Below are 25,189 nucleotides of genomic sequence, written 5' to 3'. Positions count from 1 at the left end.
TGCTGCCCAACTCCCTTTAAAATGAGTGACTCGCTTACTAACGTTTCATGGAAAGTATTGTATCCATGATCACAGAGTGGTCCTATTCATTTATTTCCTTCCTCCTCCCAGAAAAAGCTTGTGTAGGCCTGGGTAATCATTTCAGTTACCTGCCCCAGAAACTTATGGAAATCAGTCCTGACCTCTTTTCCTCTGCCCTGGTTCATTCGTTCACTCCAGGAATATTTGAGGACACCTTCCACCCATTGCAGCCGGGGACGCATTCTCACCCCTGCCCAGAGCAGCCCATGTTTGTTGCTCATCGTGTCCGACTCTTTGAGGCCCCATCGACTGTATCCCGCCAGGCTCCTCTGTCCATGGAATTCTCCAGGCAAGAACACTGGTGTGGGTTGCCATTGCATTCTCCAGGGGAACTTCCTGACCCAGGGATCAAAGCTGGGTCTCCGTCACTGTGGGCAGATTCTTTACCATCTGAGCCACCAGGAAAGCCCTCAGCCAGTCCATAGCTGAGAAGTGATGGCGTCCAGGCTGAGACTCCTTATGGCACAAACCCATTACATGAACCCACTCTGGAGTCCAGATGGAAAAAGGACCGCAGCTTCAAGAGGTGTGTGGGGTCACTCGGGCCACCTACCTGTATGGTGTGCAGCCAGCCCACGTCCATGTGGCTGTGGGGAACCACGAAGACCCTTAGTTGGGGCTCAGGCTGAGCCCACGGGGGCCACATCAGGCCCAACTGCAGGAGCAGAGGCAGCCAGCCCCGCGGCTCCATCTCCTCGGCCAGCTCAGGGGCTGGAGGACGTCTGCCTGCCTGCAGGGCCCAGCCTCCTGCCAGCTGACTGGGCCACCACCCTTTGGTGGATGCAGTGGGAAGGAAACCAGAGTGACACCCACACAGATGCTGTCACCTGAGCAGTGCAGGCAGGTGGCACTCGCTCACTGCCCAGCAGCACTCTGCTCCCATCTGCGGTGTCCTGACCATCCACCTTTAGACAAACCCCAAATACCACCTCCCCTGGGGGGACTGCCAGCTTCCCTCTGGCCGGGCCTGGCTCTCCTCACACCAGTCCTCATGCCTTTCCCTTAGGCCTCTACCAGTGGTATTTCCCACTGGGCATCTTACCCATTCCTGCCCCCAACCCACTGGTCTGGCTCCTTGACACTGCCCTGAAAAACGTAACACTCAGTGTGGGGCCTGCCACCTCCAGGAGGCCCACCGTGATACACTCTCCTTCACATGAAACCCCAGACTGAGCCTGGCAATAGCAATTGTAATCTCTTTTTTAAGGAGAAAAGTGGGCTTTCACAAATAGGACCTGACTACTTGAGGTTGCAGTGCCAAAGAATGCTCAAACTACTGCACAATTGCACTCATCTCACACGCTAGTAAAGTAATGCTCAAAATTCTCCAAGCCAGGCTTCAGCAATACGTGAACCATGAACTTCCAGATGTTCAAGTTAGTTTTAGCAAAGGCAGAGGAACCAGAGATCAAATTGCCAACATCTGCTGGATCATGGAAAAAGCAAGAGAGTTCCAGAAAAACATCTATTTCTGCTTTATTGACTATGCCAAAGCCTTTGACTATGTGGATCACAATAAACTGTGGAAAATTCTGAAAGAGATGGGAATACCAGACCACCTGATCCACCTCTTGAGAAATCTGTATGTAGGTCAGGAAGCAACAGTTAGAACTGGACATGGAACAACAGACTGGTTCCAAATAGGAAAAGGAGTACGTCAAGGCTGTATATTGTCACCCTGCTTATTTAACTTCTATGAAGAATACATTATGAGAAACGCTGGGCTGGAAGAAGCACAAGCTGGAATCAAGATTGCTGGGAGAAATATCAATAACCTCAGATAAGCAGATGATACCACCCTTATGGCAGAAAGTGAAGAGGAACTAAAAAGCCTCTTGATGAAAGTGAAAGTGGAGAGTGAAAAAGTTGGCTTAAAGCTCAATATTCAGAAAACTAAGATCATGGTATCTGGTCCCATCACTTCATGGGAAATAGATGGGGAACCAGCAGAAACATTGTCAGACTTCATTTTTGGGGGCTCCAAAATCACTGCAGATGGTGATTGCAGCCATGCAATTAAAAGGCACTTACTCCTTGGAAGGAAAGTTATGACCAACCTAGATAGCGTATTCAAAAGCAGAGACATTACTTTGCCAACAAAGGTCTGTCTAGTCAAGGCTATGGTTTTTCCAGTGGTCATGTATGGATGTCAGAGTTGGACTGTGAAAGCTGAGTGCCAAAGAACTGATGCTTTTGAACTTTGGTGTTGGAGAAGACTCTTGAGAGTCCCTTAGACTACAAAGAGATCCAACCAGTCCATTCTGAAGGAGATCAGTCCTGGGTGTTCATTGGAAGGAATGATGCTAAAGCTGAAACCCCAATACTTTGGCCACCTCATGCGAAGAGTTGACTCATTGGAAAACACTCTGATGCTGGGAGGGATTGGGGGCAGGAGGAGAAGGGGATGACAGAGGATGAGATGGCTGCATGGCATCACTGACTCAATGGACATGAGTTTGGGTGAACTCCGGGAGTTGGTGATGGACAGGGAGGCCTGGCGTGCTGCAATTCATGGGGTCGCAAAGAGTTGGACACGACTGAGCGACTGAACTGAACTGAACCCCAGGTTGCACAACTAGTGGAGGAGCAAGAAGGCCTGAAACTCAAAATTAAGTCTGGATCAGGGCTAGTGACCTTGGCAAGAAGACTAAGCTCTCTGGGTCTCGGCAGCCCACCTGTAAAATGGGACGCCCTTAGAGGAGCTGGGCCCTGAGGGAATGCATGTGAGATGACAACACAGGGCCTCCTTCCTGGAGGACGGTGGGCGCGGTGATGCACCTGCAGGGGCCAGAGTGTTGCCTAGGGGTCTCTGTACCCTCGCTCAGGAGCAAGGGAGTGGGCTCTTCTGTCTGACACCCAAATGCCTGAGTGGCTCTTCATATCACTGCCAGACCTGAGACTCACTCTCCCTTCTGGCCACCTTTTCCTCTCCTCCAGCATACACATCTGGAGAACACGGTCTCCAAGCAGGTCTCCATCCTCTCTCTCCCATCCCCTCCCTGGTACCCACCTGACTTGACTCGACCAGCACTTTCCTCCCATGGAGGGTCTTAAACAGCAGACATGTATTATCTCACAGATCTGGAGACCAGAAGACCCCCAGAGAGTTAGGGCAGCTTCTATAAGAGCCTCAAGGCTCTCTGTCCTTCACCGGGTGCTTGCTAAACCGCTTTAGTCAAGTCCAATTCTTGGGGGCCCTATAGACTCCAGTCCTCTGTCCATGGGACTCTCCAGGCAAGAATACTGGAGTGTGTTGCCACACCCTCTTTAGGGTATCTATCCAAACCAGAGATCTAACTTAAATCGTTTATATCCCTGGCATTGGCAGGCAGGTTCTTAAGTAGGTGGCTCAGATGGTAAAGAATCCGCCTGCAAGCCAGGAGACTGGGGTTCAATCCCTGGATAGGGAAGATCCCCTCGAGAAGGGAATGGCTACTCACTCCAGTATTCTTGTCTTGAGAATTCCATGGACAGGGGAGCCTGGTGGGCTACCGTCCTGTGGATCACAAAGAGTCAGACATGACTGAGTGACTAACACACTTCAAGAGAAGGTAGCATTTCCTTGCAGGGACAGGCTACAGCACAGGAGCAGTTCTTTCTGGTCAGGCTCTGTCATGCCCAGTGGTCCAGCGGAAGAGGCTACTTGCGGTTCTGGGACACGTGACCTTGGTTCCTGGCAGCAAAGTGTTGTCAAGTAAAAGGGCCCTTGCACATGTGTTCAGCTCCAACGAGATGCACCATGACCTGCACGCTGAGCCCGGGCACCATGAGAACACATGGTCCTGGCAGGACCCCGCAGCAGTGCCAGCTTGTCCCCAGTGTCACACGTGGGCACGTGGCCTGTGACCTCTTCCTCATCTGGGCCATAGTGAATCGTGAGAGCGTGAAGCGTGCCTTGTGCTGGGTGTTCCAGAGAAGGAACAGCCCGACCCTACTCTGTGCTGCGTGGGAGTCTGCATGATGGACCCACCAGCACCACTTCCGTGTGTTCCTGGGGACATGTCGCTGTCTGTCCTCTAGGGCGTGTGACCAGCCTGGGGCTCAGGATGCCCTCATGGGCAGACTGCCTGGGCTGCACCCAGTGCCAAGCGCTCCCCACAGCAGCAGGGCCTGGCATCCTCTAGCTCCAGCCTTCCATAGCTCCCGTGTCTGCCCTCTGGGAGCCTGACCCGAAGCCTGCACCTGGGCCCTCCAGCACATGTCCCCCCTGCCTTTCTGGCCTCACCTCCCACCCACTCTTCTGCTCAGTCCACCCTGAAGCTGCTGGAAGGCCCACTGCCCCCCATACTCACGACCCTTTTCCTCTGCTGAGTCCTGGCCTCTGCTCCTGGCCTGAAAGGAGCGCCGTCCACCCATCACCACAGCTGCAGGGTCAGGGCCTCCCTACAGGTCGAGCCCTTTCCCAGGTCAGGGCCTTTGAGGTGCTGCTCCTTCTGCTGGGAAGCATCTTCCCCCACTTCCTGTCTGGCAGGGTGCTATTCCTCCTTTATGTCTTTTCATCTGTGAGAGATTTTCTCTGGGCCTCCCATCCTGCCTCCATAGCATTTACTGATGAGTATCTTTCTGTATTAACCTGTGTGCTTGGTCCACACCCTCCTCACCCACCAGACAGGCTTCATGTCCATTATGTCCTTTGCGGGATCAGCTCCAGGAACAAAGCAGGACCTCCTGATCTTTTGAGGGAAAGAACTCAGGGATGTAACGGTCATGGACATGGCTGTCCCCCTTCTACCATGGACGACATGGGTGATACCCACAGCACAGCATATAAAGCTCAGCTCAGCAGCTCCTCCCAACTCCACCTCCACCTACTGTGTGGGCGAGTCCCTCCCCCCTGGAGCAGGACCCTGCACACCTCCTGACAGCCTGACTCAGAACCCTGGGCTCCTGACCTGTATAGTGGGCACTCGTAGGTCTGTCCATAGGGTGGTTTGGATACTAAGCTGTTGGAGATGTAAGTGCCCCGCCCAGTGCCTGACCACAGAGATAACTCTCCTCATACACAGCAGGTGCACCCCACCCCAGGCTGCAGGGCTGTCCTGCACCCCATTCTCAAGTTTCCATCAGTTAACAGCCACTGAACCCTGACTCTGTGCCAGGCTCTGTGCTGAAGGTGAGGGGCAAGACTTGTGCTGCCCCCAGGATGTCCTTGTGGGGAGACAGGACTTGGCCGTGGTGGCTCTGCCCACAGAAGAATCTGCTCTGGTGGTTTGGATGTGCTTGGAGGACCCTGGAGGGCTTCCTCCGGGAGGGGTGGAGGGCACAGGGTGCTGGGGAGATGGCTGGTCCTGGGCCATGTTGTGGGAGGAAAGCCAGGGCAAGGCTGGGTCTTGCAGGCTCTTTCTCTCTCTCTGCTCTGGCTTCCTCTCTTATAACTCCACCTGTTCCCTCTCCCTGGCCATCTCTCCTCTAATCTCGCTCTGGGGCTGGGAGATGGGTAGGCAGGGTATTCAAGTCTATCCACTCCTGCAGTTTAGGGTCTTTAGTGTCCAGAGGGCAGGTTATTGTTCCGCATTGGGTGAGGCAGCTGGAATCAGAAGGTCAGTCCTCCATTCATGTCAGGATCACACGGGGAGCAGCTCTGTTTTCCTCCTTGGAGCTGGCTTCCAGGGCTTTGTCCAGCTCTATAGGGCATCCCTGGGGAGCAGGGGAGTTCAGACAGCTCTGCCCCCAACAGAGGGCATTTGGGGGCTGGGGAGAAGGAAAAGTTTCTCAGGGCAGAGTCAAACATCCACAGTTTGAGAACCTTCCTCTCTACCCATTCCCGTTCAGCTTGTCTTGCATAAAATGGGCTTCATACCAAGGCAGGCAACCCCAGTGCAGAACCCGGGCACAGAGGACACAGCTGCACGGCATTGACACACTTTCATATGGTCATCTGCTCCTGCCATCTCTTCTTTTCCCCTTCCTGTGCCAACCCTTCTGAGGGTACCCACCAGCTCCAGACCCCCTCCGTGTCCTGCTCTGTCTCATAATGGTCACCAGAAGCACAGAGTCCTGAGGCAGCTGCTGTTCGTGGTCCTGAAATTATGACACCAGTGGGATCTTTAATATTAATAACCCTTACACTGGGTTTTCCGTGTTTCACTTGCTACATGATTTCCTTCCATCCTTCAGTGGCCTGAGCTGTAGGAACTTCCTGTAGGGCAGGTGTGCCCAGGGGCCAGGACAAGAGTATGAGATTGGACACAGAGCTTGGCATCACACATCCGGGTCAGTAGGCCAGTGCTGTAGCTCCGTCCCATATATCTTAGGCATATCCCTCCACAGCAGGGGCGTCTCCACCCTGCGATGAGCCCATGAAGGTGCCCAGGACACAGCAGGGCCAGTGTTAACACTGGGGGACTTGCTGAGATCTGGCAGGATGCAGGCAGATGCATCTTGGTATACCTGTGGATTATTCCTTCTGTCTTTGGGAGAACTTCGTGGCTTTGACTCTTGCAAGTGAAGCCTGAGTGTGAGCGTGTGTGAAGCTACTGTCTGTGATAGGAGAGGAGAGAGAGGGCTGGCTCCAGTGGGCAGGGGAAGACACAGGTCCTTAATGCAGTTTTATTTAAGAAGTCAGAACACCCCCCATCCATCCATTTCCTGCCGTTAGCCCTCCAGATTGGCAGCTTTCCCCTCATCCCTGTAGGCTGCTTTCCTGTGTCCTGGGACCAAGAATCTGCCAAGGGCTCACTACTCTTGAAAGTGAATGAAGAACGTCCGGATCTCCTTTGGGTAGATGGTGACCTCGGGGCCTCTTGGCGGTGGTGAGGGCTGACTGGAGTTGCCTGGGAGCAGAGAGGGTCAGTCCAGCACAGCCTCTGGACCACCTGCTTCCCCAGGTCCCCTCCTCCCAGCATCCCCCTGGCAACACGGCTCCTGTTGCGTCTGTGGCTCCCACTGTGGATGCAGCCCTCAGCTGACCCCTCTTGACAGGACTGCACTGCCGGAGGGCCTCTCATTTCTGGCCTCCCCTGAGGGCACAGCAAAGTCAAGGCATGTACCGGGGGCTCTGGGACTGCTTGGTCTTGTTTCTCCATGGGTTGTGGCCCTGTATGTGTGCATAAGAGCCTTCTCACTGAGGCCATGAGGGGGCCCTGCCCTTGATCTCAATGGGCTGTCCTTAGACACAGCCTGGGGTTTAGGCTTCCTCCTTGGGATGAAACTTGCTCCTGCATCCATCCCTCTATCCATCCATCCATCCACCATCCACCACACACTCTTCCATCCTTTCATACGGCCCTCCATCCTGCATCCTCCTATCCATCTGTTCAACCTCCATCTACACAACAGTCCATGTTCCATCCATTTTCCCTCCTTTCATTCATCCTTCACGCATTCTCTTTCCTTCCTTCCTTCCTTCCTCTTTCCATCCATCCATCACTCAACCATTGACCTGTCCATCATCCATCTACTTTTTTTCCTTCCTTCCATCTTTTTTTCTATCAAACCAGCCCTTTATCCATCTGTCTATCATACATTGACTAAGTGCCTACCTATGCAGCCAGACTATGCTGTGTACAGTAGACAAAAAAGGAGATAAATGGGACAGAGCAAAGTGAGGGGGAGGGGAGAGCAAGGGAGGCTCCTGACTCAGCCCTGGACCTGGGGCACGAGTCAGGGGAGGCCCAGATAAAGGGGCAATGGCTTTCCAGGCAGAAGGAACAGCAGAGGCAAACATTCCCAGGCAAGAAGCAGTCTGTGTGTGTGCACATAATGCACAGCAGGGCAACCGTCAGAACACCTGGGGGTGCACCTAAAGTTTGGGGCTCACTCAAGGCCGCAGAGGGTTGTGGTCTTGAACACACAAGTGCATGCACACACACACACACAACCTGTCTGGAGCTTTGGCACGTGGAGACTGACCTGAAGCCTAGAGTATAACCTTCTGTGGCTGATTCAGGAAGACTGAGACCCAGAGAAGGACGGCCAGCTCCAGGTCACACAGGCCTTAGGGGAAGAGCTGGAGTCTGTCTGGGGGTCAGGCTGGCTACCCGGGGCGGGGTCAGGACCAGGGTGCCCGAACCTCTGTGGCCATGAGGGTCCCGCATGCTCCAGGTCCAGCGGCGCATCTCGCTCACGTCCCAGGTCCCTGTGAGTGAGCGCTCCTCCACGGACACCACGGAGCCCAGTCCCCGCAGCACAGACTGCAGGACAGAGCACAGGGAGGGCTGAGCACCCGGACCGCAGATCTGAGCAGAGAACCCGACGAAGAAGGCCGGCCACACCAGGGCCCAGGGACAGGATCCCCCACATTCATTGTAGTGCAAGTCCCCATGGGAGGAGGGGCAGTCCCATTTTACAGATGAGGAACTGAGGCTGGGAGGAGCTGACCCCCCAGGGCTGGCTGGATCAGCACTCCCAGCAGGTGGCAGGCAGGTGGGGCCACCCCAGGAAACACCCAGTCACCAAGGTTTGTCTCCCGAGGTGCCTCCTCCTGGGGCCTGACTCAGTGATGTCGGAGCGGGACACGGGAGGGGCAGGTGACCTGCAGGTTCACCGTCACAGGCCGAGACAGCACGGGGTCCTGGTCCACCTCATACAGGTGCTGGAGCCGCAGCAGGACACGGCGGAGGTCTGCCTTGGCCTCGTGCTCTCGGTCTAGGGACAGAAGGAAGGTGGAATGAGGACACAGTCTCGGCCTGGCTCTTCACACTCTCACCTCCCTTTCACATCTTCACCCTCCCTCGGAGGCAGCTAACACAGCCCCACTTCGCAGATGAGCCAAACAAGGCTCAGAGAGGGGCAGGCACTTGCCCAGACACACAGCTGGTGTGCATAAAGAAGGAGGGGGAGGATCCACCCCAGGTGCAGCCAAGGCTACTGCCCCCCACCGCCCACACTGGGGCCGTTGCTGAAGTCTGGAAAGTCTTCCTTCTTATTCACTGGTGAGGTCCTCATTGGGCCTGTCCCTCCAGCCTCCTGTTCTCTGGAAGATTCTCCCTGCCCTTCCCCTGTGAAGGGGAGTGTGGCCTTGTAACCCTGAAGATGAGTCACCATTGCAAAGGTAATGTGTCAGGTCATGCCACCAGGACCTAGGAAACGTGTCGTAATAGAGCCTCCATCTCTGGACGTTGGAGAACGAATGAGAAGGGCCACCCTGCTGATCCCACAGAGCAAGGGGTCGAAATGAACCGTGCTGTGTGAGGACAGAGAGCGTGTGGGCTCCTTGTTACTGCAGCGTAAGAGGTCTTGCAAAGTCTCTTGTCTCCATTCAGGTGATGGGTTTAGGGACTGGAGCTCGAGAATCAGGGAAGGATTTCTGCCACTGGAAAATGATGCTGGAGATGATGGCAATGGTGATGCAGGTGATGATGATACGGGGGTTGTTTGTTCCTGGGGAGGCAGGCGGCCCTCCTGCCATCCCCAGTGCTCCCCTCGCTCAGCTTCTTACTCACTCCCTGGGAAGAGGGTCTTGCTTGGCCCAGCCTGTGTCTCCTTTACTTCATTCAGTACAAGCAGCCTCTAGGAGGTGCTTTCTCAGTGGCTTGGCCATACACACACACACACACGTTGGAGCCAAATGACTCTACTGCTGCTGGGAACCCCGTCCACCCCATTAGATGTGTCAGGTGGGCAGTGGTGCAGGGATGATGGAAGTCAGGGTCAGGAAGCCATGTGGCTGCAGGCGTGAGCCCGTCTTTCAAAGATCTAGTTTATCAGGCACAAAGGTAACATCTGGCCTTGACTTCTTTCTGTTCCTCCTTCTTAATTGGGCTGACACTTATATGGGAACATCCTAGGCCCTAAGTGCGGCTCTGGGGACACAGCAGTGGCAGGGGCATGGTCAGCCCTGCCCTGGAACTGCTCAGAGCCTAAAGGGGCAGGTAAGGGGTACAGCACCTATTAGTTTCTGGAAGGTGTTGCCTCCACCAGGAAGCCCTCAGTGATGCCCAGCTGGAACCTTCCTCGGATCACTGTCATTGCTCTCTGATGAATTGCCTGCTTCCCTCTGTAGATAGGGGCCCACCGAGCCCAGGGATGTTTCCTGTGTCATCCACGGCTCAATCCGCAGTGCTTGACATTAGAATCATTTTTACAGGCTTGAACGGAACCTCATCAAAGTCATGCCTGAGCTGAAAATACAGGCAGGACAACGGTGTCTGAGGCTCCAGGAGAAGACCTTGGAAGAAGCAGGATCTCAAAGAGCCTGGACGACTCTGAGGAGAGCCCCTCTGTGCAGTCATGGGCTGGGGGACTGGGCTGATATGTGGAGGCAGGAGTGAGTCTGGACATCTGAACACCTGCCGCACCTTTCTGGAGAGTCTGCAGGTGCTCGGTGTGGTTTGAGCTGTACTTCCAGCCGGGGATGCTGAGGATTTGCAGGTGGACACTTGGGGGCAGCGTCACAGCCTCTTGCTGCCTGGAGCCTGACCCACGTGGGGCAATCTCTGAAAGGCAGATGGACAACAAGGGGAGGCTTTGGGCCCAACTCTCCTCCAGACACTCACAGCTTGCCACACTAAGTCCCCCACTTCATCTGATACCACTCCCTCCCACCTGTGGCCCACATGGCAGGCAGCCTGAAGGACTTGTTGGTGCAAAAGCCCCAGCCTGCCTTGAATCTCTGGTCCAACCGGTTCAAACTGCAGACTGGGAGATAGGCCAAGAGAGAAGACGCCATTTCTTCCAGAACTTGCAGGGAGTTTACAGAGACCTGCTCTGTGAACAAGGTCTCAGACGCCAGCTCCCGTACTGTCATCTGTCGCTGCCTCTGCCCAGAGGGACTCAGCCTTCCTCTCCCAGGAGATGCTTTGTTCAACTCTGGGCTCCAGCTGGAGCCGCCATCTCTTTACAGTTCCCTGGACTCAGTGATTGGTCTGGCTTGGGTCACGTGATTCGACCAGGGCCAATCAGAGCCTTTCCTGGGATTTCGGCCCTTGACACAGGCGTCTCAGTTCCTTTGGTCCCAGAGCTGTTCACAGTCACCTCCCAGACAAGAGGACAAACAAGGTCTGCAGACAGTGACGCTCAGGTGACGGAAAGAGAGGGTGGACAGTGCATGAAGGGCCCAGCACCAGAGGAAGCAATACACGCTACCCTTCCCTCAGGTGCGTCTGCCCCAGAATAAAGGCTCCTCTGGCTCCGTCTCACACCTTTGGTTTCTGTCTGTACAGGTGAAAGAGCCCAGGGCTGAACCTGGGATGGAGCTGGCCACAGCCATGGACGGGACCGTGGATGGAGCTGGCCACAGCCATGGACGGGACCATGGATGGAGCTGGCCACAGCCATGGACGGGACCGTGGATGGAGCTTTCTCACCACGGCAACATCCTCTTTGCTGCCAGGAAGGAACCACTGACTGCCACAGGAGCAGTCCCAGCCCAGCTGGCCAAACCCGTCTCTCTCCTCAGAGTCTGCCCCTGGACACAGGCGTGGCTGGGCAGGCAGCTCCTGACAGTCCCCAAAGAGATGGACATGACCACCTGCTCCCAAGAGGCCCAGAGCTACCCTGTCTCCCTCCTGCCCCAGCCTCTTGTCCAGCTCATCCTTCCATTCCACTTGCTTCCCCACGTCCGGCTCAAGTACCTGCCGCTTCAGTCTCTTTACTTCCAAACAAGAGAACATCAACTGTTATCTCTTGAAGTTGATCACTGTACACCACCTGGTCTGGGGTTGCAAACTCCACCAAACGTACAGACATCAGGTCTCTCATGACCTCTAATTCCCCTTCACCCTGCAGTTGGATCCCGTGACTTGTTCCCCAGCAGAGCCCCTGAGAAGGCCTTCAGGACAAGAGCTGGGTCAAGCGCAGGAGCAGTCTGCAGCGTGCCAGGCACTCAGCAAATGCTCAGTGAGCGCGTCAGCTACCACCTGCCTTCTTCTAATGCCTTGTGGAAGTCTAGCCTAAATCTCAAACAGGGAAAACCTAAAATCACGCCCTCATCAAAACTTCTGCAAGTGATGAGAAATAGGAAAAGGTTAAGGATTACAGGCAACATTTGGAATTAATGTGGGTTTGACTCCATCCACTGAAATAAGTCAAATATTGTAATAAAGCCAGACAGGAGTATCTTGGTTTCATAGTGCATATAAAACTTATGTTTACACTTTATTATAATCTATTGCGTGCAGTAGCATTATGTCTAAGAGAAACAGTTTATATATACATTAGATTTTAAAAGCTTTCTTGTTAAAAAAAAAAAGTTACGTCAGGTGAGACTTCAGTGATTAGCAATCTTTCTGCAAGAACAATGACAAAGATCACTAATCCTATGGCAATTATAGTAGTAATGAAAAATATTTGAATACTGTGGGAAATAGCAAAATGTGATACATTGGTGTGAACTGAGCAAATGCTGTTGAACGAGCAGTGCAGATGAACGTGCTGCATGTAAGATGCAGCAAACCTTCAATTTGTAGACAATGCAGTATCTTCAATGCTCAAAAAAAAAAAAAAAAAAAAGAAAAGAAATGCATATATGTTGAGGTATGCCTGTAAAGAGAATGACAAATACACACTTTGTGTTTATGTCTCTAAAATTTGAAAGATTCTCTATAGTAGCATCTTCAAATACTTTCAAACGCACTCATTGTTTAAACTATTTCATGTTCAACTATTTAGTTATGCTACCCAACTGTAGTGAAGGAAATTTATAGAAGCCTCAGGAGAGGCAACTCATAAAACTTGCAGATCAGGACATAGAATAGAATCACCCTCACTTGGTGACAATGCACTTAATTCAGATAAAGCCGGTCTCTTAAATGCTGAGCAACCAGACCTGAATGGTGACATATATCACAGGAAGAAGTAGAAAGTGTCCTCAGAGAAGGAAATAGAGGAGATTGAGGGAACAGAGGTAAGGAGGGCATTGCAGTAAGTCCCAGCTGTGAACCTACTAGCTGTATGACCTTGAACGAGTCACTGAACCTCTGTGCACCTCAGGTTGCCCACATTTAAAATGAGGGGCCTGGATGTGAGGACTCTGGTCCCTTCCTACCCCGAAGTAGCCCAGATCCTGGCAGATACTGAGAGACTTAATCCTTAGGTAGATTGATAAGCAGTCCAAAGCCCTCGAGGAGAAGAAAGGGACAAACATTTTTTTTTTACATTTCTTTGTCTTTGACTTCCCTGGTGGCTCAGGCAGTAAAGCATCTGCCTGCAATGTGGGAGACCTGGGTTCAATTCCTGGGTTGGGAAGATCTCCTGGAGAATGAAATGGCAACCCGCTCCAGTATTCTTGCCTGGAAAATCCCATGGACGGAGAGCCTGGTAGACTACAGTACATGGGGTCGCAAAGAGTTGGACACGACTGAGCGACTTCACTTTCATTTTTGTCTTAGACACAAAAGATGTTTTTACTGAAACTCTGAGGTGTTATGACAACAATCTTTAAGACTAACTCTCTTTAAGCCCAGAGCTAATGATTGTACAACAAAACAACTTATCTTGCTCAAGAGTATGTTTTCCTTTAAACTCTGTACTAACTATAATATAATAAAAAACTATCCTGCTCCAGGACATGTTTTTCCTTCTTAACAAGTTCAGTTCACTTCAGTCGCTCAGTCGTGTCCAACTCTTTGCAACCCCATGAATTGCAGCACGCCAGGCCTCCCTGTCCATCACCAACTCCCGGAGTTCACTCAGACTCGATGTCCATCGAGTCAGTGATGCCATCCAGCCATCTCATCCTCTGTCGTCCCCTTCTCCTCCTGCCCCCAATCCCTCCCAGCATCAGAGTCTTTTCCAATGAGTCAACTCTTCACATGAGGTGGCCAAAGTATTGGAGTTTCAGCTTTAGCATCAGTCCTTCCAATGAACACCCAGGACTGATCTCCTTTAGGATGGACTGGTTGGATCTCCTTGCAGTCCAAGGGACTCTCAAGAGTCTTCTCCAACACCACAGTTCAAAAGCATCCATTCTTTGGCGCTCAGCCTTCTTCACAGTCCAACTCTCACATCCATACATGACCACTGGAAAAACCATAGCCTCGACTAGACAGACCTTTGTTGGCAAAGTAATGTCTCTGCTTTTGAATATGCTGTCTAGGTTGGTCATACCTTTTCTTCCAAGGAGTAAGCATCTTTTAGTTTCATGGCTGTAGTCACCATCTGTCCCTTCTGACTAATCTTATCTTAAGACTTGCTTGTGGCAGTGGGTCTTGGTGAAAGTGAAAGTGAAGTCACTCAGTCCTGTCCGACTCTTTGCAACCCCATGGACTGTAGCCTAACAGCCTCCTCCATCCATGGGATTTTCCAGGCTAGAATACTGGAGTGTGTTGCCATTTCCTTCTCCAGAAGATCTTCCCAACGCAGGGATTGAACCCGGGTCTCCCACGTTGTAGGCAGATGCTTTACCATCTGAGCCACCAGGGAAGTTCTGGTTAATTCTAACCTTGTTAATTTAGGATGTCTGTTGTGGGAGTGGGTCTGGTAAAAGTATATAAGCCCTTGATAAAGGGTTCTCCCCCTCCTCCTTCTGACATCTATGTCAAACACTTTCTCTGTCATTTTCCAGTGTAATAAAACTATTGCCACACAAAAGGTCTGAGTGATCAAGCCTGGGTCCTGATTCCAAAGCTAAATCTTCTTCTTCAAGATCACAAATCAACATCATTCACCCTGAGCTATCAATACGAGCTCAGCCCCATCCCTGGAAAGGTGGGCTCCCCTGGGGGCAGTGATGGCGGGTGAAGTGAAAGGACCCCCACCTCACCATTCATCTCTCTGAGCATCACGACGGGCTGGTGCTGCAGCGCCAGCCCGCTCCTCTGGTGTAGGTCACTGGTGAGGGTCCTGGATCCCAGAAGGAGCCAGAGCACTGGGTGGACGACCGAGGAGTCATTCAGTGTGAGGTCGTTGTTGAGGGCCCATTTGTCATTGTTCCACAGCCGGCGGTGGAGCATGACCTGCAGGGGACAACTGTCTGACTGGCCTGCCTGGGCCCTGGGGTCCCCAAGAGTGACCAGTGGGGCCTCCTCCTACCTCCACCTGCCCGTTCCTTTGGCTGGAGACACCGTGCGCCTGATTGGACAGCAGCACCAGCCTGCTTCGTCTGTCCTGGATGAAGGCTGATTGCACCATGGGGTAGTAATTCTGTGGACAGAAACATTGGCAGGCTGGTGGTGGGGGCAGTGGGCCAGGTCAGCCAGCAGGTCTGGGGTCTCCCTCTGGCCCCAGGCGGCCTCCTGCATGGGCACAGCAGCAGCCCAGGGTGGCACAGTACTGATGGGAGGGGCTCTGACTTGTGAGATGAACACACTGGGATTCAATCCAGCTCCACTGCTTCCTGACCTTATGCCCTGGGGGACCAGCCTGCCCAAGCCTCAGTTTCCCCATATATAAAATGTGCCCAAAAGGTCCCCCTGGTGCAGGGAGACAATGAGGCATTTGTGCCAGTCCAGCCTGAGATGGCCCCCAGCCAGGGGTTCCCAAATAGAGAGAGGTTGGTGTCTGGGTTGGAAAACACTCGCACAGCCCTGCCCTTTCCTGTTTTGGAGGAAGATGTCTGGGGCTGGTAGCCCTGGACCCTCTGGAGCCCAGGGCACAGTGTGTGAAGACCAGCTGTAGAGATGAACTGACAAGCTCAAGGAAGACAGAGCAGGGAGGAGCCACACCCCCTTCTCTGGGTCCCTCTGGAAGAAGAGACAACTGACTAGAGGAAGGCTCAGGAGGCGCCCAGCATGGTGCTGCCCCTGGTCATCCCAGGCCTCAGCACAGCTCAGGGGGAGGTCGCTCTCTTCCCAGGAGAGCACTGAGGCCCAGGGACACCCAGGGACTCGCCCAAGGTCATGCCTCTGGAGGGTGAGACCCTGGGAGCTGATTGATTTTGGAGTTCAGCCCCTAATCCGCTCTCCCTGGAAGACAGGCTGAGGCACTGCTCTGAGCAGCCAAGGAGGGTCACACCCCGTTCAGGCCTAGACAGGCACCATGTGCTTAATCCTCAAGCAACCCCCAGTGGTTCATCCATCTGACCGAGGAGGGCCCGCGGTGCACACAGACCTCAGGGACACAGCTCATCCACAGTCAGGGACACAGCTCATCCACGGTGGCCCCAGAGCTCTGACACCTGGTCTGAACAAGCCTGGCCACAGGCCCCAGGGGCAGACTCAGGGCAGTGGTGCTCTGGAGAGGCCCTGGCCCTAAGGGGACTCTCCTGCTTTCTAGAAACTGGCCATCAAGATTGGGTCTGCAGCAGCCACACTCCAGGACAGCTCAGGGCATACCCGAGCGATGGTGTTGTTCTTGTAGTTCCTGTACGGCCTGCGCTGCATCTGGTAGCCGTTGTTGTCCGAGTAGAGGACCCGCCCTGTGTTCAGGCTGGTGCTTGTCCTCAGGATGGCCTCTCGGTTCAGCTCCAAGGGGCCCACCTGGTACTCCTGCTCTATGTGATGGCAGAGCAGTGCTCCATCAGAGCCCTGGGGTCCACGGGCCAGCCGGGAGTAGATGGTGAACGTGGGCAAACTGTTGTTCACCTCCCTGGAGGAGAAGCAGGAGAGGTAGGTCAAGCCCAGGGTGCCTTCTGGATGTACCTCCCTTATTCTTTCCTTCCTCTCCTTCTGTTTCCCTCCCTCCATCCTTCCTGCAGCCAGTGGGGTGGGGAGACTGCTTGGGCAATAGAACAGGAGGGACCCAGTTCCCTGAAGGTTCTGGGCACCCAGTGATGCCTGAGGGCTCTGTCTGTCCTGCTAATGAAAACATAAGAACTGCTGTCCTGTGTTGGTCACTGTCACCGTGGGCTCCTGTCCCACCTCTGGACTTAGGTACCACCAAGGTGACAGTGCAGGCAAGCAGAGCAGGACTGCAGAGACTGGACTGTAGAGTGGAGCAGCTCATGACTTCATCGAACTTCCGTGGAGGAAGGACTGTGTGCCAAGCCCAGGTCCAGGAGCTGGGTGTCTGAAGCATGACAGGCCCTCATTTCCCCATTCATCTGCCTGTGAGCACCTCCATGTGCTGAGCACAACCAGGGGGCCACCCTCACCGGTAGAAGTACTGCCGGATCTCAGTCACCAGCGGCCCCTCCACGATCTCCATCCTCACAGCCTCCCACGCTGGCTCTGCTGTACCACTGGGTGTGAACACATAATTGTCTGAAATGGGGCCTTGCCAGACATCACTGTTTGCGTGATACTCCATGAACTGCTGGGTCATGTATACCTTTCGGTTACTCTGCCTGCAAACAGAGGAAAGAGAAAGCCGTGTCATCATGACAGAAAACATGTCATCCTCATGCTGGAACCAGACTCACAGAGGCTCCATGGAGATGCCAGCCAGGAGCCAGGGATGAACAGAGACCCTTCAACAGGACGAAAGTGGTCCATCTGTACAACAGAATGTTATTGTGTCTGCAAGAAGAATGAGGGGTCTCATTGACCCTGCAACGTGCCTGAAAGTTGGAAACATGACAAGAATTGAAAGAAGGGAGCCTGCCAAGGACCCCATATGGTATAATCTCATTGCATGATACGTCAGTGTAGGCCAGTCCCAAGAGACAGAAAGGAGGTTCGAGTCACCAGGGCTTGATCAAGGTGAAAGATGTGTGGGTCCTGAGCCATGATGGAGCCTAAGTCCACAGTGCTGACTGCACCTTTCCCAGCCTGATCAGGGAGACTCAGAACGTTCTGGGGCTGCACCCCATTTCTGCTGCTCCCCACACTCTCCCCCTGACCACCTCTGCTGGATCCTGTAGGTCCTGGCTGCTTCTGTGTCCTGGCCTAGACTCACACACTTAGGAATAGAGCTCGATGCACTACAGGGAGCTTCACCATCACAGCCTTGCCCTTGGCTGAGGAAATGGAGATCCAAGTAGGGCATTACATGCCCAGGTCCCAGGGTCCTCCTGGCCTCAGAGGCAGCAATGACTGCACCTCACCTCTCCCAGACACTGTGCATCAGGTTGGTGTCCAGGTCCATGAAGACGATGTAGCAGCCATTTTTCACAGGCACCAGGCTCCCGCCCACCTGCCCACCGTATCTCCTGAGTCGGCCTCCAAACTGCGTGGTTTTGGCCACAAAGGGCTCAGGCTCCCCCGTTTCCTCCTGGGAACTCCTGCTGGGCCGGATGCTGTAGTGCCGGTAACTGAGTCCCGGGATCGTGGTCAGCACGTGCAGGTCATAGGCAGAGGGCATATCCTTCGAGCGCTGGGCCTGCAAGACCCGAAGGGCGGGATGAATGATGGATGTCAGGGATGGGAGGTGCCTCAGTCTCCTCGGAAATCCTGGGCTTACACACCTGGTGGATGGAGTGCTTGCTTGACACAGAGACAGCTGGTCATCCAACACTGGGCTGAGCTGGGCTCCCCTCCTGCACCCTCCCTGCTCAACTGGGTCCAATCTCCTCTCCCTTCTTCCTCCTTCTCTACTGGGGCTGCAAACCACCTGCCCTCCTCCCACACTCCCTCCTGTTCCTGCCTCTGAGACTGCTCACAGTGTTCCACCTCTTTAGAGAGGGCTCCCTTGTCTCTTAATCCTCTGATTTTTCCAAGGAGGGAGGTTTCCAGGTCACCCTGCAAGCTTTTCTCTAGCTCCACATCATCTGATTCAGGGAAGGGAATTGGATGAGGACACTGGGTCCATGCAGGAGGTTCTTCAGTCTCTAGGGAGCAAGTGTCACTTCTGGGTCTTGTGGGAGGATTTGGGGGGCTATGAGCAAGCTCATGTGGCTCCTTGCAGGCTCCAGCCTGGCCTTTCTCTGAACTAAAGGAGATACCCATCTCCACCCCACACCCCTAACCTGTCCTGATCTTTTCCTCCAGCACAATTGTCATCTGTCACTCCTATACTTTCTGATTTTCTTCTTGCCTGGATCCCCCACTGGAATAGGAGCCCCCCGAGTGCAGGAACTTTTGTCTACTTGGTTATTAAAGTTCCTCCAGTGCCTAGAGTAACGCCTGACACATACTAGGTGTTCAGTAGTATTTAAGAAAGAGCATTTCGGCTTGGTGGGTGGTGCCTTTGGGTGGGGAAGGGAGATGTTCCATGTTGGGTCTACTCCACCCAACACCCTTCCCTCCCCTGACCCTGATATAGAGGAATTGTCCCCCTCTCTCTCAGCTAAGGATCACTGCCCTGGCTGCCTGGTCATTACCCCAGGCCTTAACTGTCCATTTCTGTGTCTGCTCCTTGAATCCCAGGATGGCTCCCGAGTCCAGGGATGAGCACTCATCTGGGACCAAGCCCAGCACAGGCTTTCAGGAGTGTTTGCTGAATGGCTGACTAATGGCATTACTCGATCCAGCTCCCCAAGGAAGGGCTGGCTTGGTAACAGGAGGGTCACCTCTATAATCAAGTCTAGCTCCAGGTCTGGGAAGGAGATGAGCAGGGACCACACAGGATGTGGGTGTCATAGCTGGGGCCTGCGCCTACGACAGCACCTCCATAAAGATGAACAGTGAAGACTATTGCTGGCTTCCCCATGGGAAGTAGAAATTTATACACGGTTATAGGGAACATTTCATGCAAAGATGGGCTCGATAAAGGACAGAAATGGTATGGACCTAACAGAAGCAGAAGATATTAATAAGAGGTGTCAGGAATACACAGAAGAACTATACAAAAAAGTTCTACACAAGCAAGATAATCACGATGGTGTGATCACTCACCTAGAGCCAGACATCCTGGAATGTGAAGTCAAGTGGGCCTTAGAAAGCATCACTACGAACAAAGCTAGTGGAGGTGATGGAATTCCAGTGGAGCTATTTCAAATCCTGAAAGATGATGCTATGAAAGTGCTGCACTCAATATGCCGCAAATTTGGAAAACTCAGCAGTGGCCACAGGACTGGAAAAGGTCAGTTTTCATTCCAATCCCAAAGAAAAGCAATGCCAAAGAATGCTCAAACTACCACACCATTGCACTCATCTCACACGCTAGTAAAGTAATGCTCAAAATTCTCCAAGCCAGGCTTCAGCAATACGTGAACCGTGAACTTCTAGATGTTCAAGCTGGTTTTAGAAAAGGCTGAGGAACCAGAAATCAAATTGCCAACATCTGCTGGATCATGGAAAAAGCAAGAGAGTTCCAGAAAAACATCAATTTCTGCTTTATTGACTATGCCAAAGCCTTTGACTGTGTGGATCACAAGAAACTGTGGGAAATTCTGAAAGAGATGGGAATACCAGACCACCTGACCTGCCTCTTGAGAAACCTGTATGCAGGTCAGGAAGCAAGAGTTAGAACTGGACATGGAACAACAGACTGGTTCCAAATAGGAAAAGGAGTACGTCAAGGCTGTATATTGTCACCCTGCTTATTTAACTTCTATGCAGAGTACATCATGAGAAACGCTGGGCTGGAAGAAGCACAAGCTGGAATCAAGATTGCTGGGAGAAATATCAATAACCTCAGATAAGCAGATGATACCACCCTTATGGCAGAAAGTGAAGAGGAACTCAAAAGCCTCTTGATGAAAGTGAAAGTGGAGAGTGAAAAAGTTGGCTTAAAGCTCAACATTCAGAAAACGAAGATCATGGCTTCTGGTCCCATCACTTCATGGGAAATAGATGGGGAAACAGTGGAAACAGTGTCAGTTTTTTGGGGCTCCAAAATCAGTGCAGATGGTGATTGCAGCCATGAAATTAAAAGACTCTTACTCCTTGGAAGGAAATTTATGACCAACCTAGATAGCATATTCAAAAGCAGAGACATTACTTTGCCAACAAAGGTTCGTCTAGTTAAGGCTATGGTTTTTCCTGTGGTCATGTATGGATGTGAGAGTTGGACTGTGAAGAAGGCTGAGTGCAAAGAATTGATGCTTTTGAAATGTGGTGTTGGAGAAGACTGTTGAGAGTCCCTTGGACTGCAAGGAGATCCAACCAGTCCATCCTAAAGGAGATCAGTCCTGGGTGTTCATTGGAAGGAATGATGCTAAAGCTGAAACTCCAGTACTTTGGCCACCTCATGCGAAGAGCTGACTCATTGGAAAAGACTCTGATGCTGGGAAGGATTGTGGGCAGGAGGAGAAGGGGACAACGGAGGATTAGATGGCTGAATGGCATCACTGACTCGATGGATGTGAGTCTGAGTGAACTCCGGGAGTTGGTGATGGACAGGGAGACCTGGCGTGCTGCGATTCATGGGGTCGCAAAGAGTCGGACACGACTGAGCGACTGAACTGAACTGAACTGATACATACTTATACACCAAGTCACCTCAGTGTTGTCTGACTCTTGGTGACCCCATGGACTGTAGCCCGCCAGGCTCTCTGCCCATGGGATTCTCCAGTCAAGAGTACTGGAGTGGGTTACCATGCGCTCATGCAGTGGATATTCCCGACCAGGTATCGAACCCATGTTTCTTGTGGCTCTGCATTACAGGCGGATTCTGGTCAACTCAGATACGCAAAGGGAAGGGTCAGTCCACTGGGTTGATCCACTGACCCTGAAGGCAACTCACCCTTAGGACACTCCTCACAGTCAGGGCAGCATGTCACATCTTCCCCTTAGATGCCCACTTCTGGGGGCCCGTGCAGAGCAGGGTCAGCAACAGGGCATGCACCACAGATGGGATGTGCCCCTTACCTGTGCAGGCACAGGGAGGCCTGACTCGTCTGTGATGCTGACTTTGGGGAAGTCCACAGTCAGGGTGATGATGGTGGTGACCGTCCAAGCCAGTGGGTTGTAGACCACTGCAAAGTGTCCCCCAGGCTCCGGGCCTGCATACAGAGAACAGGATCTACTGCTGTACCTGACCCAACCTTCACCCCTGGTGCCCCTCGGAACAAGAGAATCTGAGGCAGGTGAGACCAGCTCTGCAGAGGCCCAGGGGAAGGACAGACAGACACATGGGCTCTGATGTCCAACCCCCTCCTCATCTGTTCAAGCTGGGTCCTGATTCCCAGGCGGGATGGGGGAGCATGCCCCCTTGAGCTCCTCACTCATCTCTACTTTTCAGCCAGCGTTACTGGTGAGAAGACTGAGGCCTAGAGCCAAGGCTTAGGTGTCCAAGGTGACCCACGCCCTATGGCCTGGCGCCAAAGCTGGAGAGCTGGCAATGTACAGACAATTCTCTGGAGCTTGGAGAGTCAAGATCAGTCACCAAGGTCAGCAGTGGAGCCCTCTTTGGTATGAACCTGGACTCTCTTTCTGCTCTACCCCCAACCCCAGGTGACCATCTATGACCACGTCCAATGACTCCCAGATCCGTGAACACTGCACACACTGTCCAGTCCCCGGCCTCTGCCCATGCAGTTCCCATGGCTGGATGTCTTTCTGGGGTCTCCACCTGCCCCTTCCTTGGGGAGCTGCCCCCCTGAGCTCATGGGAATGGCTGGACTCACCAGACACTGGAAGGACCCGGTTCTACCTCCCTTTCTATGTCCGTCATCCCCTCCCGACCCCATTCCCTGTGGACAGGATTCCAGTCTGCTGCACTCCTGACCCCGGCCCCTTCCAGTGTCTGAAGGTAAGATGGGACTGTACACAGAGAAGAGGGCAGAGCTGGGCAGGTGAGGGGTGAGGCAGAGTGGGGAGAGCACAGTGAGAGAGAGCAGGGTGAGTGTGGATCCTGGGAGGGTGGGCGGGCCACATGCTCCTGCAGGGAAGACACCTATCTCTGATTGCCCAGGATTTGCAGGGGTGAATCCCCTCAGCTCCAGGAAAATGAGGTGACCACTCATCCTCTACTGTGAAGCCCGCAATGTCAAAAGAACGCATACATCCTGTCTGCGGAGGTGGGCAGCACAGGGGTTATGGGGACCGTCCTCCCTGTGTGACCCTGGGCAGCTCAGGGGTATGGGGACCGTCCTCCCTGTGTGACCCTGGGCAGCTCAGGGGTATGGGGACCGTCCTCCCTGTGTGACCCTGGGCAGCTCAGGGGTATGGGGATCATCCTCTCTGTGTGACCCTGGGCAGCTCAGGGGTATGGGGACCGTCCTCCCTGTGTGACCCTGGGCTGCTCAGGGGTGTGGGGACCATTACAACCTGTGTGACCCTGGGTAGCACAGGGGTGTTTGGACCATCCTACCTGTGTGACCCTGGGCAGCTCAGGGGTGTGGGGACCATTCCTACCTGTGTGACCCTGGGCAGCTCAGGGGTATGGGGACCATCCTCCTGTGTGACCCTGGGCAGCTCAGGGGTATGGGGACCATTCCTACCTGTGTGACCCTGGGCAGCTCAGGGGTATGGGGACTGTCCTCCCTGTGTGACCTTGGGCAGCTCAGGGGTATGGGGACCATCCTCCCTGTTTGACCCTGGGCAGCTCAGGGGTATGGGGACCATTCCTCCCTGTGTGACCCTGGGCAGCTCAGGGGTATGGGGACCATCCTCCCTGTGTGACCCTGCGCAGCTCAGGAGTATGGGCTCCATCCTCCCTGTGTGACCCTGGGCAGCTCCATGATCTGTGTTCCTTGTGTGTCCTCAGCTGTGAAGTGAGGACAGTAGCACTTCTAGCTTTTCAGAGATGTGAGGTGTTACACTAAATTGTGCAAGCCGTGTGCTTGGCAACATCTGGACTGCATTAGCATTTATTCCTGCCTCTAGTTGGCATATCAGCCTTTGCTGAATCACACAGAGGAGACGGCTCGGTGAAGTGAAGGCACCTGCCCAGCTCATGCCTAAACGAGAGCCTCCCCTGGATGGAAGTCGAGTCTGAAGCTCAGGTGTCCCAGCCTGTCCCCTGACCCTCAGGCTCTCTTCCCAGACTGGGGCGGACACCTGTCGTGGCCCACTGTGCCCCCAGGGGCCTCGCTTACCTGAGTGGGCTGGAGACCTGTCCTGGATGATAGAGGCCATCAGCTTGTGCACCCCTTGCATCCCGGTGCTCAGGTGCTCCACAAACATGTCACCCACATTTGGGACATGAGTTCCGGTGATGGCATCATGGTGCTGGACCTGGGCCCCCGCCAGAGCAAAGCAAGAGTGGGGTCAGGCCAGCCTCTGCTCAGCACCTGCTGTCCTGATGTCCGCTGGGCCCTGACAGCATTTCCATCTCAGAAGGTGCTGCTGGAGAACTGGGGATTCCTGCCACTTTACAGAACAGGAATCTGAGGCTAGAGCGGCTGACAATCTTGCCCGAGTGTTGTTGACCTTGGGAAAACACATGGCTGTGTCCCTGATGCTGGACAGAAACAGACTTCTGGAAAGGACCCTGCCCAGCTACCCTCTGTGACCCTGTCATCCCATAAGTGCTGATAACCTGCTCCAGACAAGCCCCACACATGGCCTGGTACTCATCTGCACCATGTTGGGTGGATGACCTCCTCTTCCCAGAAGGGAAACTTGAGTCCCCGTGGGGTGCAGCCACGAGTCTACTCACCCTCATGGATGCTAAAGTCAATCCTATCACACCCTGCACAATGACTGGTCCTGCCAACAATTCCCTTTAGTGACTATGAATCTCATGGGCCGTATGGCCCATTTCTGACTGGAGAGGAGACAAGTTATAGGAGATCTCTGGTCTCAGTTTCCCTTCTGCACAGTGGAGGACAAGTAAGATGAAGATTTATGAACAACTTCCTTTGTGTCGGCCACAGAGCCCACCAGCATATGTGTATTATCACATTCAACTGTCCCATTAGTGTCCTGAGTGAGCATGTAGTTCTCATTTTTCAAGGAGGAAATTAGGGCTCAGAGAGGGAAATCCTGAGCTCATAGAGCTGAGCTGAGATTTGAATCCAGCCAGGATTGTTGGACACCAATGCTGCTCCACTTTGCCCTTTCTGCTCTGGGGCAGTCTGGCTTTAAATCTTACTGAACCACAGCTGGACCCTGGCAGGCCATGGTCCTAGCCTTGGGGCAGCTTCATCATGCATGGTCTTGTGACCAAAGGCGACCTCAGTGTTCTCATCTGTAAAAGAGTCCTGTAGTGACGAGGGACAGGGAGGTGTGCTGACCTAGGGAGGGAGAAACACACAGCCCCGGAATAGCCAATCCTGTCCTGTCTCTGGGAGGCATTGTGTTACCTCAGAGACTGCCCAGCGGAGCTGCTGGAGCTGCTGCAGGCCCCAGGCCGGGTCCAGGTATGGGTGGGGAGCCAACAGCACATAGCGTGTGAACATGGACTCCCCAGCGTACAGCAGACTGCTGGCTCGCCTCGCCAGTGCCTTGAGCCCACTTCGGGAGGCATAGAATCCAGTCCAGGCGTGATGCATGTCTAGGAGGGAAAGGCCAGGAGTCGGTGGGAGGGCCTGCCCTTAGAGGCCCCTGAACCCCACTTGGGAAATGCTGATGAAGAATAGATCAGC

General features: G+C 53.5%; 2 protein-coding genes across 4 annotated transcripts in view; both read right to left on the bottom strand.

Moving 5' to 3' along the window:
- Nucleotides 1-845, bottom strand: part of LOC528518 (epididymis-specific alpha-mannosidase-like) — a 52,818-nt gene extending 51,973 nt beyond the window's left edge. For 2 of the 3 annotated variants that reach the window (XM_024993662.2, XM_024993664.2), the window contains exon 1: nucleotides 635-844. In XM_024993662.2, coding sequence (XP_024849430.1) covers nucleotides 635-772 — 138 coding nt within the window. In that variant the 5' untranslated portion in view covers nucleotides 773-844. Of the gene's footprint in view, nucleotides 1-634 lie in introns of all 3 variants that reach the window. The other variant, XM_024993663.2, reaches the window with a different exon arrangement.
- A 5,771-nt stretch (nucleotides 846-6,616) lies between these two features.
- The window catches only part of LOC532207 (epididymis-specific alpha-mannosidase-like), a 40,318-nt gene continuing 21,745 nt past the window's right edge, over nucleotides 6,617-25,189 (bottom strand). Inside the window, exons 8-19 of the mRNA XM_024993661.2 lie at nucleotides 24,908-25,098; nucleotides 23,699-23,837; nucleotides 21,528-21,661; nucleotides 17,882-18,156; nucleotides 16,991-17,182; nucleotides 16,233-16,485; nucleotides 14,992-15,102; nucleotides 14,723-14,915; nucleotides 10,320-10,457; nucleotides 8,555-8,667; nucleotides 8,093-8,213; nucleotides 6,617-6,854 (exon numbers count right to left, since the gene is read on the bottom strand). Of these exons, the coding sequence (XP_024849429.1) occupies nucleotides 6,760-6,854; nucleotides 8,093-8,213; nucleotides 8,555-8,667; nucleotides 10,320-10,457; nucleotides 14,723-14,915; nucleotides 14,992-15,102; nucleotides 16,233-16,485; nucleotides 16,991-17,182; nucleotides 17,882-18,156; nucleotides 21,528-21,661; nucleotides 23,699-23,837; nucleotides 24,908-25,098 (1,955 nt within the window). The 3' untranslated portion in view covers nucleotides 6,617-6,759. The remainder of the gene's footprint in view (nucleotides 6,855-8,092; nucleotides 8,214-8,554; nucleotides 8,668-10,319; nucleotides 10,458-14,722; nucleotides 14,916-14,991; nucleotides 15,103-16,232; nucleotides 16,486-16,990; nucleotides 17,183-17,881; nucleotides 18,157-21,527; nucleotides 21,662-23,698; nucleotides 23,838-24,907; nucleotides 25,099-25,189) is intronic.

Source organism: Bos taurus, chromosome 6, assembly GCF_002263795.3.
Source record: "Bos taurus isolate L1 Dominette 01449 registration number 42190680 breed Hereford chromosome 6, ARS-UCD2.0, whole genome shotgun sequence".
NCBI classification, from domain to species: domain Eukaryota; kingdom Metazoa; phylum Chordata; class Mammalia; order Artiodactyla; family Bovidae; genus Bos; species Bos taurus.
This window is presented reverse-complemented; position numbering and strand designations above follow the sequence as displayed.